Here is a 22476-nt window from a genome sequence, read left to right on the forward strand (position 1 = left end):
CAGAGTAGAAGGCGTCCACTACCATCCTCCGTGGCTTTCATAGCTTCGGCTTCTCTCTTCTTTCTGGAAAGTCTCTGTTTTTCCTCCAGGCGCTGCTTCTCAGCATTTGCTTCATCCCAGCGCCCATTCTCCATCAGTCTCTGGTCAGGCCGTAATCGGCTGTCTGTGGGGGCCGTGCCAGCTTCCCAGGCGTTGAGAGTTAGAGCCAGCTCTGAGAAGTAGTACATGTTTTCTGCATTCTTCCTAAAAGTAAAGGGTGAGAAAGAGGAAGGGTAATGCCAGAGCTGAGACCCTTGTTAGTTACAGAGCACCAACTAAGTTCACTCCAAGGGCTACATCATCCAGGCGGCTCTACAGATGGAAAGACTCTAGGACCACATCAGGTTCACCTAATTAAGAGACCCGACTGGACCATTCCCCATCGCCTCCCCAGGATCACTCAGTTGGATAGTTTTCTGGGCTTGTGCTATGCTCAGGTGAAATTAGGAAGGATGAAACATTCTACTAAATAAAACTTCTTTCTTCCTGTTTCCTTTGCTTTCTTTTTAACCTCTTTCTGGGATGATCTTGGCTATTACTGAGGACTGAACATATTAAATCATGAGAGGAGACAAATGGCCTCCATCTTAATTTATTTCCAAAGTCCTGCACATTATCTCAGGGACCTTTACACTGCTGCTAGGCCTTTGGGCCACAGGTGGTAGGCATCTTTCTCCTCTAGCCACTTCTGAATAGTTTTACTCTAAATTATAGAAAAACATCCTTCTGAATCACAATCCAAGGGACCTTTAGGAAACACCAAATATTTTTGGCAGACGTGGTTTGAGTAGTTTGAACTTTCCTGGGACAAGGCAGGCTACAACCCAACCACACAGGGACAGCCTTCCGGTCATCTCTCCAGGTTCCGATTTCCCACGCTCAGTCCCTCACAGAATTAAGTGGGAAGGAAGGCAGACATGCCACAACACTGCTCCAAGGCTGAGGTCACAGCAGGACCCAGGCGGGACCCACACTGATACTCACGGTAAAGGATTCCGCTTCCACAGCATGACCCTGCTTTCCTCTGCTTCGTGGCCTCGCTGCCGAGCGTCACCCCCATTTTCCCCGATGACTGGCTGTACTTTGAAACACTCCATTTTCTCATCCCACGTGCCCAGAAGGGCAAAGTGAACTTTTCCTGATGGATCTGTCACTTCCCCTGTCACCTACAAGGAGGGAAAGCAGGGCCCTGGAGTACGGCATTCGCTGTGTTAGCTTACCTGACTACTCTGGAAACCAAAGTCCCAGGGTAAATACTGGTTAAATCCTGTTATGACAAACTCCATGGAGCCATTCAAATTATTTTGTTATGTTTTCTTGAGCTGCTTAAAATAACTGAGTCATGAGTTGGAGGTTTCATTACCATTTTGTTGTATAGGTTTTTGTTGTAATGATATACATAGGAAAAGGATCTGACTGTACTCAGAATTATGTTATATTCTTCTCTCCAGAAATCAGAGAGAGCCACAAACAGATTTCTTCACTCTCCCATCAAAACTCACGGCACAATTCCACTGCGGTGGTACCAGAACTCTCACTCAGACTTCACAAGGGTCAAAGTACCCATGCCTTCTTCCGGTAACCCTTTCCTTCGTCCTTCCTCAGTGTTTCCCATTTTCAAATCTCATTGCTCTTTTTTTTCTGGCCACGCCTGCGCAGCTTGCAGAATCTTAGTTCCCCGACCAGGGATTGAACCCGGGCCCACGGCAGTGAAAGCACCCTAATGACTGGACCGCCAGGAAATGCCAATCCCTCATTGCTCTTGACTTTTACTCTCTAACTTGTTGTCTTTTGCTTTCTGCTTTACCTCTCCTTTCTTTTGAACACACACAATCCATCCATCTACACCAGCTCCAAAGGAGCAGACTTTCTATGGGATACACACTAAGTGAAAAACAATTTAATTTCAACTTCTCTTACCTTTCTTGCTACATCCCGAGAGAAGTAGCTGTAAGGAACAAATTTAAGATTGCACTTGTCTCCTGTCTTGTGATTCACAATATCAATTTCACCAGACTATAAAAAGAAAAGAATCATAGATTGGTTTTATTAAGACTGGATGACTTGAATATATGCTAAGCCCCATGCCTCATAATTCCTTTCAATCTTACATTCTAGCTTTCCCGTGCTTAAGATTCAGGTCTTAGCCAACCCTGAGATGCTGTGGAATCCCTTTGTAATCCTGGTATTCCAGGTTGGAATCAAGGCCAAATGACCTTTTTTTAAAAAAACTGTGTGTCACATGTTCAGTGGCATAATTCGACCTTCAGCACACACATTGATATTCACACAATAATTTACCTTCCCAAACCAATCCTCCACTCGTACCCTTCATGAACTCTGTGCTTAAAGTATTCTACTCACGGTTTCAGGCCTACATATGGTGGGCCTTTCTACACTTTATTCATTGCATTTTCTCCTCCTTTCTATCTTGTAAATCCCAAAAAGCTGTTTAAGACTCAGCTTCATTCCCACATCTACCGTGAAGGCTTTCCTGACTGCTCAGACAGTATTCCCTCTCTTTTCTGAATTTACTGCAACCACTGTCTTAAGAGCAAATTGACAATGAATTAGATTGTTTGTTTGTTTGTTTATTTATGGCTGCGTTGGGTCTTTGTTGCTAAGTGTGGGCTTTCTCTAGTTGCGGCGAGCGGGGGCTACTCTTCGTTGTGGTATGCGGGCTTCTCATTGCAGTGGCATCTCTTGTTGCAGAGCACGGGCTCTAGGCACGCGGGCTTCAGTAGTTGTGGCACACAGGGTCCGTAGTTGTGGCTCGAGGGCTCTAGAGCGCAGGCTCAGTAGTTATGGCGCACGGGGTTAGCTAATCTGCGGCATGTGGGATCTTCCTGGACCAGGGCTCGAACCCGTGTCCCCTGCATCAGCAGGTGGATTCTTAACCACTGTGCCACCAGGGAAGCCCCTAGATAGTATTTTAGTACAGCTCTTACACTAGTCTATTTTGTCAAATACTTTTCATCCTACACATATCTGTCATATATCTCCAATGATAAAATAACTCTTGGCAGGACAATGCCTCATATGACTTCGTATTCCCAAGACCTAGCACTCAGCCTGGCAACAAATGTTTGATGAATAATGAAAGGATGAAGGATGGGAGCCATGTTTATTATTTTCTTGTATTCTTCGTAGTACCTAAAACAGCCCTAGTAGAGTAGTCACTGAATGAATGTTGCAATCTGGTCATTTATAGGTAATAGTTTGTGGTATAGAAACTCGGGGAGTTTGGGGGTGGGATTACTGCCTGAGAGAAATTCCTTAGGCAAAACTGATAAACCAGTAACAGCAGTCTGGGGCCAGTTCACATGTCCTAAATACTACAAAGATGGACGTAGGGAGGTATTCTTCTGAACTTCAGAAGCATGTTGAGTCCCTTTACTCACCTGATCGATCCACAATTTGCCCACGATAATGTTGTGCACTGTTGTGGTAACTTTTTTCCAAGTGTAGTGGTGCCCAGTTGCATGGAAGATACAGTGGATGCTACCTACAGGCACAGAGTGGTACACAAATTAAGCCAAATATTAGAAAAACAGCACCATGCTGGCTAGAAACAATGATGGATTGATTTTACTTTATCAATATTTCTTACTTTTAAAAAGAAAACAGTAAGTCAGAAAGGACTTATAACCTTTATACATGTTGGAAGCACTAATTGAATTTTTCACGTGATTTTAAAATTTATGAATAAAATATAACTAATGAGGACAAACACTGACAGCTGATACAGCTTAGCTGGGAAGTAATATTCTGCAAATGTAGAAATAAAAATGAAAGCAAAAACCCCAATCTTTTCACTAACTGCACCTGCCATACTAGCTGCAAAATTTACAGGAACAGGTCACATCTGCCCCAACATGAAAAAATAAAGCGGCATTATGGAAAAGAGCACACACTGGTAGTCAGTACTGGGGACAAGCTCTATTGTGAGTAACTAGCTGTGTGACTTTAAGCAAATCACTTGTCTACCTAAGGGCCTTAATAGTAAAAAAAAAAAAAAAAAAAAATTGGGGAGTAGTGGATAGAGCAGGGGCACTGGCTCCACCACTCATCAGACGTGTGAGCATGTGCTGTATAATAAAGAACGTGTGAGCATGTGCTGTATAATAAAGAACGTGTGAGCATGTGCTGTATAATAAAGAACGTGTGAGCATGTGCTGTATAATAAAGAACTTGTGAGCATGTGCTGTATAATAAAGAACTTGTGAGCATGTGATGTATAATAAAGAACTTGTCTGGTCTTTGTCCAACCTCTAAACCCTTGCAATTTCTCAAGCGACAGTAGTGTCTTTGTTACTCATGGGGGCCCTGGTGATATATGCCAAGGAGGTGCCTCAGGTGGGCCCCTAGATAGCTTATGCCAACAAGATGACTTAGGACGAGGGTGGGCCAGAAAGACCAACCATGTCATTAGAGAGCAGCGGCTGCGGGTCACCTGATATGGGCTAGACCTGGCCTCCTGACCTCCTGGGAATGATATTTCCTTCCTTCCAGGGAGGGAAGGAGGCCGGGATATTGAGTTCAGTTACGTGGCCAAGGGTTTGATCAACTGTGCCCACACGATGAAACCCCAATAAAATCTCTGGACAAGGAAGCCTGGTGGAGCTTCTAGGATGTTAAACACATCAATGTGCCAGGAAGGTGCTGGGCCCTGATTTCATGGGGAGAGGGCATGGAAACTCATGTCCAGGATCCTCCCACACCCTCTGCTATGTGCCTCTCCATGGGGCTGGTCCTGATTTGTACCCTTGATAGCACTCAGTACGTAAGGTCTTCTCCTGTTCCTATAATCTCAAATGAATACCAAACCAAAATCAGTGGCTTCAACAGAGGTGAGTGGAGATTCAAAATAATCAAAAAATTTCAGAAGGTATATACATTAAATAACACAGTTAATTCCAGTAATGGTATAACTCTAAGCTCCCTCTGTAACCACTAAAGAAAAGAACACTGAACGTGGCTGAGGCGTGTCTTTCTTGTACAAAAGGTTAAAGTAGCCCCGGTGGCTGCAGCAGCAGTCACGCTGATGAGGATAACAATGGTGACAATGACCCTGACAGCAGCAATGGCAGCTCTGCTGAGAACACCTGCTGTGTACCAGACACTGTGCTAGGCTCTCCTCACTCATTTACTCTTCACAGCCATCTTCAGAAACATTTGCTCTGCCTAATTATGGCCTAAATCGCTTGTCCTTCACCACTGCAGTCTAAGCCACCAGCAGCTCTTGCCCGAACCTCTTTTCGGCCTCCCAGCTTCCACTCTGGCCCCCTTCAAGTCTCTAGTCAAAACGATCTGTTTAAAACATGCCATATCAACTTTCCACACCATAAAATCTCTCCATTACTCCCCACTGTAGTTAGAATAAAACTCAACTCCTTTCCACGGTGTACAAGACGCTATAAGATCAGGCCCCCGCCTACCCTCTGGTCTCATCCACCGCGTCCCCCTCCTCACTCTGAACCAGCTGCTGTGGCCTTGCTGTTTCTCATGCGTGCTATGCTTGCTCCATCCCCAGGGCCCTTATCTTTGGGGTTCTCTGTGCCAGTCATCTTTTGGTTTTGTTTCTTTTTGTTCTCAGGTCTCTGCTCAAATGTAACCTTTTCAGAGAAGTTCCTGACTCCGCTACAAGGGAACACACAACACTCTCCTTCCTCCACCATTAACCCCATCTCCGCTTGCTCTATTTTCTTCACTGAACCACCACTATATGAAATCAAAGTACTTGTTTTATTTACTTTTGTGTCTACTTAAGAATGCAAGCTAAATGAGGGCAAAGTACCTCTTGTTCACCATTATGTACCCAACTAGAATAGTTACCAGCATATAGTGGGCACTCAAATATTTGTTGATACCTTAGCTGCAGGCTACATTTGTATCCTACTGCTGCTGAAACCAGCTATGACAAACTTTGTGGCTTAAAATAACACAACTTGGGACTTCCCTGGTGGCGCAGTGGTTAAGAATCCGCCTGCCAATTCAGGGGACACAGGTTCAAGCCCTGGTCCAGGAAGATCCCACACGTCGTGGAGCAACTAAGGCCGTGCGCCACAACTACTGAGCCTGCGCTCTAGAGCCCGCGAGCCACAACTACTGAGCCCGCGTGCCACAAGTACTGAACCCCGTGTGCCTAGAGCCCATGCTCCACAGCAAGAGAAGCCACCGCAATGAGAAGCCCTCGCACTGCAACGAAGAGTAGCCCCCGCTCGCAGCAATGAGGACCCAATGCAGCCCAAAACAAACAAATAATAAATAAATTAAAAAAAATAACACAACTTATTCTCTTACAGTTCTAGAAGTCAGAAGTCTAAAATCAAGGTGTCGGCAGGTGTGTGTTCCTTCTGAAGGCTCAAGGGGAGAATCCATTTTCTTGCTTTTCCCAGCTACTACAAGCCACCTGCATTCTTTGGTTTGTGGACCCTTCCTAGCATCACTCAAACCTCTTGCTTCTGTTGTCACTGACTCTGAACCTCCGGCCTCCCTCTTATAAATACCCTTGTTGATTACACTAGGCCCATAGAATAATCCAGGATTATGTCCCCATTTCCAGATCCTTCACCACACATCCAAAGTTCCTTTCACTGTGTAAAGTGATAAATTCATAGGTTCCAGAGATTAGGATGTGGATATATTTGGGGGCATTATTCAACCTACCACATCCTCATTTTACCAAATGAAGACTCTGAGCTTAGAGAGGTCAAATAATTTTCCCAAGGTCCCAGAGCTAGTGACAGCTAGAGCTGAAGTTCAAAATAAGAGCAGAACACGTGTACAGTCCAATACCACAACCCTATATCCCACCCTGATGTACCTGCTGTTCTGCAGAGTGGCCCTTCCAGTTCACTGGGATAGTGGAAAAATAAAGAACACCCTATGACTACCTTCGTTTATATATTATTTGTGTGTTGAAAACTTGGCAATAAGTCAAAGATCCAAAAACTGAGCCATTTAAAATGTATAAAGGGGAAGACAGCCACTTGCAGAATGGTAGAGTAAGAACTTCCATGTATCAGCTCCCCAGTAAGATCAACATGAACACACTAACAAAAGTGATCAGAATCAACTTTTTCATAACTCTGGAAATTAACCAAAGGCTTACAATACTCCAAGAAACATTTATTCAAGAAAAATGGCTGAATCTCAGTAAGCAAAATGAGCTTTGTGGCATTTTAACCTGCCCCATTCCTATGCTTCTCTCCCCAGCTCAGCAGTAGCCTTGAAAACTGGCAGCCTCACAGTCATGGTAGCCGTGAACACCAGCAAGCAGTCTAGCAAACACTGCAGGGAGTAGAACAGTGTGAAGCTCCCAAAGCCCAGCTCCAAAGTTCTGTCATTGTCTGACCTATCTGGTGGCTCCCTGTAAACTCCCACTCGCTGGGCTTATCTTCATTTGATCTGATTCAGCACCCGCTCACCTCAGCCTTTTTCCTGGGGCAATTATCAAAACAATCCGTGGCAATTATTTAACACAACAGCTGCCAGAGGTGGTGATAACAGTTGGAGCACTTGAAGAAATAATGGCCCCAAATTCCCCAGATTTGACGAAAAACACTAATCTCCACTTCCAAGAAGTCCAATGAACGCCAAGTAGGATCAACTCAAAGAGCACCACACTGAAACCAATCATAAGCACACTAGAAAGACAAAGACAAAGAGAGAATCCTGAAAGCAGTAAGAGAGAAGTGATGCATCATACACAAGCGATCCTCAGAAACCATGAAGGCCAGAAGGCCGTCGGATGACATATTCAAAATGCTGAAAGAAAAAGACCATCAAACCCAGAATTCTATGTCCAGCAAAATTATCCTTCATAAACAAGGAGAATGAAGACATTCCCAGAAGAACAAAAACTGAAAGAATTCCTAGCTAGCAGATCTGCTCTTCAAGAAATGCTAAAGGAAGTCCTTCAGGCTGAAATGAAAGGACACTAGGCAGTAACTTAAATCTACCTTAAGAAATTACGAGACCAGTAAAGGTAACAGCAATTAAACTATATAAAAGACAGCATAAGTGTATTTTTTGCTTATAACTTTTTTCTCCTATATGATGTATAAGACAACTACATAAAGCAACAGTTATAAAACAATGTTGATGGACTTATAATGTAGAAAAATAGTTTGTATGAAAATAAAAGCACAAAGGAGGGAAAAGGTAATAGATCCATATAAGTGCAAAGTTTTTATATCCTGTTGAAATTCAGCTGGTATTAATCTGAATTAGATTATTAGAAGGTGTTAATTTTAATACCCAGGATAACCACCACAAAAATACCTTTAAAAATATAGTAAAAGAAATAACAAGGGAATTAAAATGGTAAACTAGAAAAATATCTATTTAACACAAAAGAAGGAACAACGGAGGAGTAGAGGAGGAACAAAAAGGACATAAGATGTACAGAAACAAAATACCAAAATGGCAGATGTAAATCCTAACTGATCAGTAATTATAATAAATATAAATGGATTAATTACTCTAATCAAAAAGTAGAAATTGGAAAAATGGATAAAATATATAAGGAGGACTTTCTGACTGAAGTGCTGCTGGGGCAAATTCAAGGTGCATGGAGCCCAGCAGTGTCACTGATACAGAGATCAACAGGCTGAGTGGTTGTTTCATTCATAATATCAAATTGTGATTCTTCTTGGGTTCAAGAACTCCAAACTATAAAATAATCCTCTATTTAAATATATCTCTTTAAACTTGAAGCTACCACCCAATTCCAAAATGCGTGGATGAGCAAACTCAGATTTATCCTCTACTGCAGTCTTCATAATTTTGCAAACTTCAATTATATTTCCTAGAAGCATTCTTTTTTCCAGATTGCAAGAATTCTAACCTTTTCAGTCTATTTTACTGGAAGACTCAGACTCCCTTCCACCACCTCAAAAAACCATCCATCTGCCTACTCACTCACACCCCTGTCCATTTGTCTTTCTTCAATGACATCTCTTGGCTTAACAATTTACCCTCTGAGAATTGAACACCACTGGAAATGGATCGAACCCACGTCCCCTGCATTAGCAGGCGGATTCTTAACCACTGCACCAACTGGAAAGTCCCACTATGTCAATTCTTGTTCAATCTCCCTACAAAGGCTGGGATCTTTGTTTTGTTCACTTACATTTCCTGAACACCTTAGAACCATACCTAGTACATGGTAGATATACTCAGTATCTAATAGATGGGGTGACTTAAGATAATACATCCCGATGAATCTTTAAACAACCAAAGGAATGAAATCCTATCCAAGATTTTTTTAACTCTAAAAAATTAGATCTACCACTTATATCATGTTCCTATAGTTATTTACCCCTCAAAGAATTCTAGATTAGTCAAATTACAGAGAAAATGTACAGCACATCACTGGTAATTTAGGTTTACTGCCATTTTTAAAATGTATATAACCTTCCTTAGAATTAAATACATATAACCGATCCCTTCAGCAACCCTCAGGGGGCCTCTGAAACTCTTCTCCATGGATGAAAGTTATACTGCAATATGACCACTGACACCCTAGTTCTGCAGATTAAGTGTGAACATCTCAGGTGTTTACTACTCTTAACCTAACACACTTCGGAAACCATCAGCTTCAAAGACAGTTAAGCAATTAGAACCTTTTCAAAGGTTCTCAGTAAAGATCAAGACCAAAATCACTTAGTCTCCTTTTCATCTAAGGGCCTCTTGCATATTAACCATGAAGCAACAGAGTTAACATTTCAGTTTCTTGTCTTTTAATATGTTACAAACATCCCTGGATTTTTTTCTGGCTAATTTCTAGTTTGCACTGTACCTGCTACATTGTGTGTTTCTGAGAGAAAGGGGGATTTATTAAAGCAGAAGACTGTACTGCAATAACCCAGCACTGCAGCTCTGCCACATGAAAGACTAGAACCAGGAAATGGAAAGCCATCGAGAGCTCAGGCAGTTACTATCAGCTCTGTCTCTAGGGAGCTACTTGCTTTCTCTCTACCTGCTTTGTGTTTCTTTTTCTGCAGACCAACATTCACTCTTCAGTACACACATGGCCAAATGTGGCTGGCTCTAGTTCAAAAGAACGTCAAGAATCTACTACCCTTTCTGAATAATCTCATTTCCCCTAAAGTACAGACACACAAACACTGCATGCTAGGATTCCTATTCCCAGGTCTGATCTTTTTGATCTTGGTGCAAAATTAACTTGTCATCCAATAAGATCTTTTAAAATAAAGTTTCATTTTACCTGGAGTTCAGCTGTTACATAAATGATACCTAACCCCTCCGGTGGAGGAAGAGAGAGGGGAGAAAGGAGAGGAGGAGGAGGAGGGGCTACCCAGGAAACCTAACCTTGCAGTCACAAGAGTTCTGATCTATAGAGAGAACCTGATTGCTAGGGTAATGGGGTAAACAACACCAACTAAAAGATAGAATTTTTAAAATGCATGCTAAAATGTGTATTCTAAAATAGTACTTAAAGATGCATTAAATATAGCTAAGAAGACAAAGAACTTATGACCGGATGGGTCCTTCAAGAGTCTCACACCCCCTCACCCACCCAGCAGCTGAGAAGTTAAATGACCTGCACAAAGCTAGCTCATAAGTTTCAGCGCCTGAATCAGACCTCCAGGTTCCTGACTACTGAACCAGTAACCTCCTCCATCCTGCCAGAAAAGCTTTCCTTTCTGGTGCACAAATTCTTACAAAGATGGTGGCCTTACCAAGGGGCATAATGGAGAGGTATTTGCCTCGAAACTTGCTGGTGATTTTGATTTCCTGACGCAACGTCCAGCCATTTCTGGACTCAGCGTGGTGTGCAGCCGCAGGGGGATGATGACTCACCTTGAAGAAATCAGTGGTTCAAGTTAGACGGAAGAAAGGAGAAAAAAAAGATACTGCCTGTTCACTGGCGATAAACACCCCAAATTCACACTTGACATGTCTACACCCATAGCAGTAGATGAATACCAGGGCCTCCAGTGTTGAAGTCCTGAAGGAAAAGAAGGCAGTTTGGGATGACGGGGTCTGGAATTTCTGCAAACGTGAACACCCAGGGGTAGCAAACAAAAAAAATCATCCCTTCCTTCAAAAAGGCAACGTGTCACAGTCCTGAGGCTCCTTTACCTGCTCACAGAGGGATCGGTAGCCATTCTCCTCTAATCGGTCTAGCTCAAAGGTCTCCCCAAGGAGTGGGTTGAATGGCTTGCTGGTACGGAAGACAGTAGTGGAGTAGGAGGACACGGTAAAAGCTGCAACATAACAGAGCTGTTCTAGAGAGTTCTCACACTTTGCAGCTCGGTCTAACAGCTCATGGTATTCCAGATCTTCAGTAAGGCGCTGAAGCATGGATAAGGGCTCATTAAAGTTTACCTGTCAGGAAAAGAGCAGATATAAAAACTTTGTCCACACATCCAAATGAGACAATTTCTTTCTTTTTTTTTTTTCTTTTTGCGGTCGGAGGCAGACACATACTGAGACGTCAAGATGAAAAAGCAAATCACTGGGGCTTCCCTGGTGGCGCAGTGGTTGAGAATCTGTCTGCCAATGCAGGGGACACGGGTTCGAGCCCTGCTCTGGGAAGATCCCACATGCCACGGAGCAACTGGGCCCGTGAGCCACAACTACTGAGCCTGCACGTCTGGAGCCTGTGCTCCGCAACAAGAGAGGCCACGATGGTGAGAGGCCCGCGCACCACGATGAAGAGTGGCCCCCGCTTGCCGCAACTGGAGAAAGCCCTCGCACAGAAACGAAGACCCAACACAGCCAAAAATAAAAATTAATTAATTAATTAATTAATTAAAAAAAAAAAAAAAGCAAATCACTGGGAAAAGAAGAGGCCTTTGCTCAGCAGAGCAACTCCAAGATCTAGCCTGAAAGCAGCCCATTCTCCTTGGTCAACTGTTCATGTCAATGAGTGGTGGAAATCTCCATTTTCATTTATTTCACTAACTGGAAGCATTCTGAGATGGGAACCATGCCTCCTCTGCTCACCACTGCGTATCCAAGAGCCACTGATGCGTGGCCCATGAGAGACCATGAAATAGGTATTGAATGAATGAATAAAAGGGGAAATGGACTTCAGCACAAGTATACGCAGAGAAGAAGTTAGGTATTTAACATTTTTGAGGGAGGAGAGAAAGGGTAGTAGATTCTAAGTGCAGTCGTGTCCTGACTAGTGGACAAAACATTACAGCAGTTAGCTTCACTCCCAGACTAGACCATCGCCGAGTCTCAGGTCAGTTCTACATCAGGCCAGGATTCTGCTTTCTTCTCTGAGGCTGGACAGTTGCGTTTCTGCACCTGGAGTATTCATGCTGGGGGCTAAGAGAGGGCTCTGAGTGCTTCTACCTTTCAAGTTTTAGAGCCAACTTAGGGCACTCAGCCACAGGTGAAGCAAGTGTGTGTCTGTGTACCTCTGTCGGGCAGAAGATGTCCATTCATGCCACAAATATTTATTGAGCCCTCATGTGTGCCAGACCCTGTACAACTCAGCGGGTACAGAGAAGTGAACAAAACAGACATTGTCCCCTCATCCCCCAAAGAATTAGCTTCTAAGTTGACTGGAATTTATGATGACTTTCCTACTTTAAAAAATTACTATAAAAAGAGGTTAGGTTCCCAGGCTAGTCCATAAAGCTTATTTAACCAGCAATACAGCTAAATAAGCCTGAATATCACTAGCCTGAGTTGAGTCCAAAGAAGAGAGGAAGGAAGAAAAAAAATGTCCTTTGTGTTGAATGGAGCTGACCTAATGCAAAATTTCAGTTAATAAAACAACACTTTTCTTTCCTACAGTCCTACCTCTTTTTCTTTTTCTGCATTTTTATCCAGCCTCCTACCCCCAATCTCTGACTCACATACTACCTTCATGCTTACTGTCTTCCCAATTATGAAACATCTTGTAATTTCCACTATAACAAACTTTGGAAACAAAGTATAAAGGAAAACATCTACTTGAAATACCATCACCCAAAGATAACCACTGTTAGTAGTTTCGTATTTGTTTCTATGCATTTATACATTAAAAAAATATATATACTAGAGCCTGCTTTTTCTGAGAAATATACTAAGCATCTCTCTGTGAAAATTTCCCAATGGGGAAGCAGGATCTACCCTGCTTCAACTAAAAACAGTGTACCACACTCCAAAGCCATGCTGTCCGCACAGAGAAAAGCATTATGATAAGAAGAATGCACACCGAGGGGAAATGGATGGACAGAACTCAAATCCTCAAGTGTCTTTTTAAAAGACAGTACTTATTAACTATGCCAACAAAATCTCTCCGTGGCAGAACTGCAGGCAACACGCAGTAGTAACATTTCCATACGCTTCGAGGAAAATGGGACAGGTGATGGGCTCCGCCGGTGGCTATAGGACAGATGAGCACCACCTGGGCCTAGAATCAGTCTATCCTTACTTAGCCCATCACCGCTTATCACACACACACACAGCCCTGCCCCCCAACAGCTGTTCCAGGAACCACAGTTTCTCTGAAAGTGCCAAGCTTTTTATACCGGTCATTTTATCCCTCAGAGGGCTAACAGGGAAACAAACCAATCTGAGAATTTACAGTGGAAAGAAACAGGGCATTAGTTATATGGCTGATGGAGAGCTGGGCAGCATAAAATGACAGCCTAGAGATTAGCAGCAGCAGCAGGAAGCCGTAATTGTTGACAGGCAGGAGGAGCAAAGCGCAGCAGTGGTATTGCTGCAGCACAGAGGCCGGAGGCGTGCGCAGAAGCTAAAACCTCAGGGGGGCCTGTCCAGTGGAAACTAGAGCCACACAGCCGCTGCCAGAGCATTGCCCAAGAATGTAGCCGGGGCGGGGAGTACCCTGGGGTTTCTCCCTTCCTCCCGCTCCAAACTCCTTCTGGTGCCTCGCACTGGTGGAGCCCAGCCAGAGCCAGCAGACATGGAAGCCTGAGAAACACAGCTTGGAGGGATCAGCTTTCCTGTGACACAGCACAGAGCAGGGGAAGGGTGAGGACTAGATCCACAGGCCAGCAGATACAGGACTGCACGTTCCTCGTAACAGTGTCAACAAGGAACTAATGGTAAAGTAGGACAGAGAGGTCACCTGGACTCAGAACCTATCTCTAAGCAGGAACTGCATTTCTGAGGCTGCAATGACTTGCCTTTCCAGCCTGCCTCTCCACCACTTCCTTCAAGGCACTAGGCAAAGAAGCGGGGCTTCTTTTCAGGCCCCTAGTCAACCACTTATTTTATGCTTCTCCAGTGTGCTTACTCACGGCCTTTCCCTGTCTGGAGGTCAACATTTTTCTAACAGAAATCCTATGCACTTACGTACAAATCTATTTGTTTTCCAAGACTCAGTTAATTAATTACTTTAACATTTGCTGAGGGATGCATATGTGCCAGGCACCGGCTAAGCATCAAGGATATAAAGAGCAGCCTCTGCCCGTGAAGAACAGTCCACGGAGAGGCAGAAACCACTCACTGGTCCATAAGCCCCAAGAGGCTACGAGAATGCTGTCTGTATGCCGTGCAACCGGCTATGGGCAGAGCCTGTAGCCATCCCCCACTCTCCGTTCTTGCCTTCTTCTACAAGTAGTTGAATCCCCAATTTTTAACTAGGTCATGCCACCAAGAATAGAAGTCTTCATTTCTAGTCTCCTCTCCAGCTAGCTGAGGCCATGTAACTAAGTTCTGGCCAAAGAGACTGAAGGGAAAATGGTTCATGAAATTTCCAGGAAACACCCTTAAAAGGCAGGACACGCCCTTCTCCTCTTTCCCTCTTCCTGCTGACTGGAACACGATCCTGACGGCCCGAGTTGGAGCAGCCACTTAACACCTAGGAACTGAGGCCACAGGCAGCAGAACAACAGGACAGAAAGGAGCCCGGTCGTGACAGTGTGGAGTATCGTACCAGCCCTGGACCACCTACTTCTGGACTTTAACGTGAGAGTGAGTTAGGCTAATATTTGTTGGCCAACTTTTTCTGTGAAAGGTTAGATAGTAAATATTTAGGCTTCAAGGGCCATATGGCCTCTGTCACACCTACTCAACACTGCTGTTCTAGGATGAAAGCAGCCACAGACAATCTGTAAGTGAATGAGCATTTACTGTGTTCCAATAAGCTTCATGGACACTAACATCTAAACTGTATATAATTTTCACATCACAAAATATTATCCTTTTGATATTTTTCAACCATTTAAAAACATAAAAACTATGCTTAGGTTGTAGGCTGTACAGATGGCAGCCAGATTTGGCCCCAGGGCCACAGTTTGCTGACCCCTGGTCTAAACCAACATATTTTGGATTCTTTAAATTGAACCTATACCTGATACACTGATACAACCCCAGGCAGCTAGGCAGTCATTAAACTCCTGGGGAGTGAACCAGTAAGTTAAACCCACTGCCCAGAAATACACAGTGGCACTTGTTGGAACACAGGGAAGAGACGGCTCACCCTGACCAGATGCATGGGTGAAGGTCTGCTGAAAGAGACGACACCATAGTCGAATCCTGAAAAAAAGGGTATCAGCCAGGGCAAAAGAAAAGTGGCATAGGTGGGTGGGAAGCTGATGAAAGTTTGGGCAGAAAGAGCAGTGTGTGCAAATGCCCTGGGGGGGGGGGGAAGATGCCGGTGAGTCCCTGAAGGTAACTCCCAAAGACCAGAACACGGCACGTGTACGGGTGGAGCCTTGTCCTCGGGGAGGAAGTATCAAGCCCACTAAGGGATCTCAAAGCAGTAAGGCGCTAGTAAAGGATGTTAAGCTAAGGAATGACATGACTACACTTGCAATATTAAAAAGATCCCTTTTTAAAACAGTGTGGACAGACTGGAGGAGGGCATGACAGGAGGCAGGGAGGTCAGTCCAAACACCTCCTTCACCAGGGAGATGGTCCACAGCTTCCTGGTTGGAATGAATTGGTTCTGCTTTTGTCTCCCCAAACCTTTGTAAGCACAGTACTTCCCATCATAGAAAGGAATATTTTCTACCTGTTTTCATGTCTGTCTCTTGAACTACATGCTTCTTGAAAACAGAAACGATGCTGAATTTATCTTTGCAGGTCCTCAGCACATCTGGCATAGGAATTTGCTCATAAATAACCGTTACTGAACAAATGCATCTGATCCTAGGTGATTTGGAAACATACCAGATCCCTAGCGAAAACTGAAGCAGCTAGTTTTAAGGGATCGTTTATGACTGTAAGGGTAACAAGGACCATGCCACAAACTGCCACAGGAGTGGGCGGAGGCTGTCCCGGCAGCACCCTTCTGACCGGGGCCTGAGAGGCCTTCCGGGCGGAGCCTGGTCGTGCAAGACCCTCACCGGCATGGGGATCTTGGAGAGTTCTTTTCCGATGCAGTTCTTCATGATGCTCCACAAATTGAGGCTGTAGTTTGGCTTGTACGGTATCCGCGTTCTCTTTTCCTTCTTGGTCTCTTCCAGCTGATGCTTGTACTAAGCGCAGAAACAAAGCCATTCAATCACCCACAAAGAACAGAAAACCCAGTATTTATAAGCTTCCCTTCCCCCATGCTAAAATTAAAAAAAAAAAAAAAAAATCAGCATTTTCTGTTTCTCTTAGTAATGTATAAGCAAATCCTTGGGAATGACACCTAAGCCCCTCAGTCTTGGTAATTCCCAAATAAGAGTTACCTGTTCATCAAGGCTGATGTCACTGCTGGTTCCGCTGATGTTGCTGCCAGTACGTCTACACAGATGGGAAGCGTATGAGAATTAGCATAAACGTCAGAACTAGAGTTTGGTCCTCAGCATGTCTTTACAAAGTAGAATGCTAAGGACACTGCACAAACTTATCGATGAGTGATCAAACGACGACACTTAGAAAACAGTACGTATGAATAGACATCTCTGGAGAACCTGTTCATGTAAAAACGCTGACAGTCTTCCACTTACGTAAGGAAAAGAGTCCACATCTTAGTAAACAACTATGACACTCCCACTGAAACATTTCTAACCTTTCCATGGCCAGATATGCTCATCTTGCGGGGGGTGGGAATCAAGAATGACTTACTTGTGGCCCAAATTTTCAGGCACGGTGATGATCTCAGGAGCATCAAAGAACTCATTCTCGTCATCCTCATCACTCACGTCTCCTTTGCCAGAGCAGCACTGACCTACAAGGAGGAAAGCCGCATTTGTTTCCCTTGGCTGCATTGATCAAAACCTGGCACAGCTGGAGCTTTCAAATATTAACCACAAACAGAGTAACAAATGGTAGAAAGCAATGGGGAAGTCAGAAGAAATAAAGGGCTCGAATCCCATCTCACATGAGTCGCTGATTCTGGAGAATCTGGAGCTCTCTCTATCAGCTGCAGAAAAGCATCTGGCTTGGATGAGAACAGGCCATCCAAGAGCCAAGCAAGCAGCTCACCTTTACCAGACCCAGCGCTGCCAGGGGCGTTTGCCGGCAGCACCGTGGCTCCGCGGAAGGCTCTCTCCAGGTGATTGTGCTGCTTTGCCAGCTGCTCCAGGGTCTCCTCCAGGCGGATGCGCTGGTCCCTTTCATACTGCAGGGACTTCTGCCACTTTTTGCTGTGGGTCTGCGCTAACACAAGGAAATCTCTGCAAGCCTGTATGGAGAAAGAGCCGATATAGGTCACCTCAACTCAGCTGGTCAGAGATTCCCCTCAGGCCTCTGTAAGCCCAGTAAGCAACCTTATTCTGGGAACGTGAACTAGCAAATTACAATGAAAGGCCTTCCCTGTTATTCCACAGTATCAGGGACAGCCAGCTCCATGATACAATCAAGGTCAACTCCAGAAAAAAAAAATTGAATGTGGTTGTCACAGTTCTTTCATATTTTCCTGGTCACGAGGACCAAACAAATGCCAAGTGAGTAACAAACCTAGACAAAGTATTCGTGCAACATCACAAAGGGCAGCTATGTGAACCGCTCCAAAGAAGAAACCTACTGACTAAAAGGTGAGGAAAAGCATGAGATACGTATGTATTGCTTTCAATACATTCTCAACTGAACTCAAGTCACCTAAAACTGAGGAATTCAGACACTGAGAACAGAGAGTCTGCACTGAATTAAACCAAATATGGGGAAATTTAATTGGTTTTTATTTTGGTCACTAAGATAATAACTGATCTTAAAAATTAGAAGCCTACCTGAGGAATCGAGGAAGAGATCTAGAGACAAAACACAAACCTGACCATATTAGTCCCTTCACTGGCTCCCCATCGACATCAGGACCAAATCCTAACTATTGGTCATGGACATAAACGGCCCTTGTGTCCTCCTGTCCAGGCAGCTGGAGCCACCCCTGCACCCTGCCATGGAGGCACCCTGAACCGCTCGCCCTTTCTCAGACATGCAGATTTCTTTCAGGCCTGCCCATCAGAGAACGTGCTATTTGCTTGGCCTAGAATGCCTTCCTACCCCCTTTCTCTGCTTGGCCAAGTCCTCTTCATTCTTTAGGATCTATGGCCAATGTCATTTCCTCTGTGACACTCCCCCCCAACCCCCATCTCATAAGTAGCCAGTCTCTCCTCTACTTTCCACAGCACTTTGCACATATTTCTATTTTACACCATCCACAGCAATATCGTGACTTTCTCTCCAGATGGATTATGAGCCACTTGAAGACACCATTTATAGCTTATTCACATACTTATCTCCAGCTCCTAACTTAGCTGCTTCGTACATAGTGGGAGCCTGGTACAGTTTGCTTAATAAATAAATGAAGGAAGGGAGCAATGTAAGCTTAAAAGTCTATAACCTGTTAAAGAGAAACTAAAAGGTAAACAGAACATCTACTCCCATGGTTTCAACCTTTGCCTATGGGCTGATGCCTACTAAATCAGTAATTCCAGCTCTGCGCTCAAGGAGCTGCAGACCAGACTATCCAACTGCCTGCTCAATGGCTCAAAGTAATCTCAGAATCAGTGGGTCCCATATTGAACTCACCATGTTCCCTTTCTGACTCTGCATCTCCATCCCAAGAACAGTTCCAGGGCCCTTCCACCTGCCCAAGCCAGAAAACTAAAAGGCATCCTTGAGTCTTAGTTTTCTTCCCTCCCTACATCCAATGATCAAATCCTGATTTTTCTTCCATATTTCTGGAATCTGTACATTTCTTTCCATCCTGCACACTCAGAAGCAGTACAGAGGACATACTCTGGAATTGTCACAGCTCCCTCTCACTATCTAACTACAGAATTTTTAGCAAGTTACTTAACCTCATGGTGCCTCATCTTCCTCACCTGTAAACAAAGAGTGACAACAGTCGCTATCTCAAAAGTTGTTGCTTAACATGTAAAGCACTTAGACAGGGCTCACAGTAATCATTCAATAAGGTGTTAGCTATTAGAGTTAAGCCTGCATCAAAATCGGTCTTATCCTCTTCTAATCCACTACTACCAAGCCCATTTAGTAGGATCTGCACACAGCCCCCCACCCCCTATACTTAACTCCTCTTCAGCCTTATCTCTAGCTACTTCCTTGCTTGGCTAACAGTCAATTGCAAGTGGTTCCCAGACTCTGGGAGAGAGGGGGGGATCCACACACACCACACCTGGATCAACTCTCCTCCCTCACTTCCTTTGAAGAACAGGGGTCATAACTCAAAGTTAGTGAGAGAAGATTATATGCCAGGCACTTTACTGAACACTCGACACCCATTATCTAATAAAAGCCTCTCCACACCCTGAGAGCAGCTACTAGGATCATCACCATTTACAGAAAAGGAACTGGGGTCACCGAGGAACTAGGGTGCCCCAGGTTACAGAGATGGTTAACTGGGGCAGTTGGACTTCAGGACCCCAAACTCTTTGTTGCTTTTTTTTCATAAGAAGACTCTCTCGGGTCTTTCAGAATTTATCTGAGGTGTTAACTTCTCAGATCCTCCTGGTCTGAGCTAGACACTCCCGCGGTTCTACAGCACAGCAGCCTGTGCTCACATCCCTCCTGGCACGCAGCACACTCCATAATGATCTGTTCACTTCTCAGGCCCCTCACTGGACAGTAATCTCCCTGAGGGCAGGGACCACAGCCACATTAGTTTTATATCCCCAGCACAGTGCCTAGAACACAGAAGGTGCTCAACAGGTGTTCAGTGCATTAGCAAATGCATACACTAACAGTGTCAAATGCACTCCCCTACTTAGATTCACTCCGATAATAAGAAAAGCTATATCCTAAGCAAGCAAGCAACTGAGTGAAATGAGTGCATTCTTCCTTTGCTGTAACACTGCCTGTTTAGAGATGTGCTGTGCTAGCATGTCAGTTTTAAGGCCTTGCCATCATCCCCTAAAAGGTACAAAGGAAACAACACAGGGCTAAAAAATGCATTTCCTGCAGTAACTGGCTATAAAAGGGGCAAAGACAGTGCACCCAGGGAGAACAGAATGAGAACTGACACAAACTCTGGATACCTAGAACTCAGGGAAAAAGAACTGTCCCCAGGAACAAAGATAAGCATATTTTCAAGAGAAAAGTCCAAAATAAAGTTCCAGTTTTATGAGACATTTTTAAATCGAGAGGTGTTTTATGTAGCAAATTTTTCCTATCAGAGTAGGAAAAAAATTGTCATGGAGCAGGGTGTTCACCTGACATGGATAAAAGGTAACAGATGGTTGTGCCCTGAGCTGTTCTATTTCAAAAGTGTACTTATTTACTATTGATTAAATGACCTGTATGATTTATGAGGTCTTCCTGATCACAGGAGGACCAGAAAAACAGGCACACAGGCACCAAGAAGTACGGGAGTTTGGAAAGAGCACACGACCAAACATCAGAAACACAAGCGCCAGTGCTGGTCTGCAGAATGGTGCTGGGAGACATTGATCTGCCTGCAGTCCTTAAGAGGACAAAATAATTTCTCTCCTCTACTTTGTGGGAGTCGGAGCACTGAGGAGTGTTCAACGCTTCAGAAAATGACACAAAAGTAAAAGTTACTACAACTTTCTATTAAGAAACAAAGGGGTTTTAAATGCGAAAAACCAAAATTTCCCTTGGTCATAGGAAAAGACCTTCGATCTCTAAGAGCCACGTGAACACAAGTTCTAAGCAGATGCCTTATTATCACTCCTCAAACAAGGAAAAATCTGACCCTAGTGAAGTAAGTTCATCCCATTTAATTAGATAGGAAAACAAAAACAAAAACGAAACCACCACGTGCAGAAGCCCTTTCTCACGTGCCTCATGAACTATCCTCCCGTGCTCCTATGTGGAAGCTGACTAAAATAAGCTGCCGGGTGAGGATCAGCCACCAGCAGGGGAGAAAGAGCGCTGTTTAAACTGTGCGCTCATTCCACACCTATCACCCAGTGTCGGACACACATCACCAACGCCAGTGGCACTCTGGGTTTACCTGGAGCCCTGCACCCAAGCAGCCAAAGCATTCCCTAAACCAACGACAGCACCCGAGTCAGGAGTCATAAGGAGGCAGAAGCACTGGCCCCTCCTTTTGAAAAGAAAAGTACCCAAGGTTGAATATTTTGTCTTATCACCCAGAATTACACCCAGAACCGACAAATCCAAGACTAAAGATGGGACTAACCAGGATTACAAGGTTCTCACTAGTACTTAATCCAGCCCCCACTTACCACACTGTAGGCCAGGGCGCGTTAGCAAAGTAGGGGGTCAGACTCCAACCAAAATCTCAAGGAACATGGAAGTGGAAAGGGCCCATGAAGACCTTTTAGTTCCAATAGATAAAGTTAGAGAAAAATAAATAGATAGGTAGATAGATAAACAGACAGACAGATAGATAGATAGATAGAAAGAACCACAACCCAGAGAGGTGAAGGGACTCAACGAACGTCACCATCAGATGCCCTGCTGGTGGCAGACGCAGGGCTGGAGCAGTGTCCTCCTGCCATTCAAGCAGAGCGGGAAAGTCATTCCATCTGTGCACCCTGTTCCATTTCACGCAACAAAAAAAATGTAACTCAAATCCCTTGAACGATTAAGCTGGACCTAACGTCCTATGCTTTACCAACTACGATTTTCCAGCATTTGGGGAGAATTACATTTCAAAGAGGGAAAGAAGCAAAAAGGCAGACAGGTGCGCGCTTACGTTGATCATGGCGTTGGACGTTATCCTGAAGAGCGTGGCCCGCTCGTTGACCTGTTTGATCTTCTCGTTGCTCTCGGCCGGCAGCCGCAGGGACTCCAGCTCGCTGAGCGAGCGCTGCAGTGCCGTGCCGTGCTTGGCGATCAGGTCGTTGCACGTGCTCAGGTCCTCCACTTTGCTGGACAGGGTCCGCAGGGTGTTCTGCAGCTCGGTCTTGTCGGTTTGTGAGACGGACTCTTCATCTCCCGACTCATCTGTATGGGCGGAAAGGTGAGTGATAGGACTCCAAGCCCAGGGCTGAGAGTCGGAACCCTACCCACTCTGCCCACAACCAAACCGACACTCCTCAGGCTGTGCGTTCTGACCGACTGAGAGCTCACCACTGCCAGATGACTCGCCTACAGCGTGGTCCACAGCCCACCTGTGTC

General features: G+C 44.6%; 1 protein-coding gene across 1 annotated transcript in view; it reads right to left on the reverse strand.

Annotated features, from left to right (window-relative positions):
• Positions 1-22476, reverse strand: part of OSBP (oxysterol binding protein) — a 34402-nt gene that overhangs the window by 2432 nt on the left and 9494 nt on the right. The window contains exons 3-13 of the mRNA XM_059931658.1: positions 22052-22302; positions 17398-17596; positions 17038-17140; positions 16659-16713; positions 16329-16460; positions 11152-11397; positions 10749-10869; positions 3441-3544; positions 1960-2055; positions 1024-1205; positions 23-243 (exon numbers count right to left, since the gene is read on the reverse strand). Coding sequence (XP_059787641.1) covers positions 23-243; positions 1024-1205; positions 1960-2055; positions 3441-3544; positions 10749-10869; positions 11152-11397; positions 16329-16460; positions 16659-16713; positions 17038-17140; positions 17398-17596; positions 22052-22302 — 1710 coding nt within the window. The remainder of the gene's footprint in view (positions 1-22; positions 244-1023; positions 1206-1959; positions 2056-3440; positions 3545-10748; positions 10870-11151; positions 11398-16328; positions 16461-16658; positions 16714-17037; positions 17141-17397; positions 17597-22051; positions 22303-22476) is intronic.

Source organism: Balaenoptera ricei, chromosome 8 (assembly GCF_028023285.1).
Source record: "Balaenoptera ricei isolate mBalRic1 chromosome 8, mBalRic1.hap2, whole genome shotgun sequence".
Taxonomy (NCBI): Eukaryota; Metazoa; Chordata; class Mammalia; order Artiodactyla; family Balaenopteridae; genus Balaenoptera; species Balaenoptera ricei.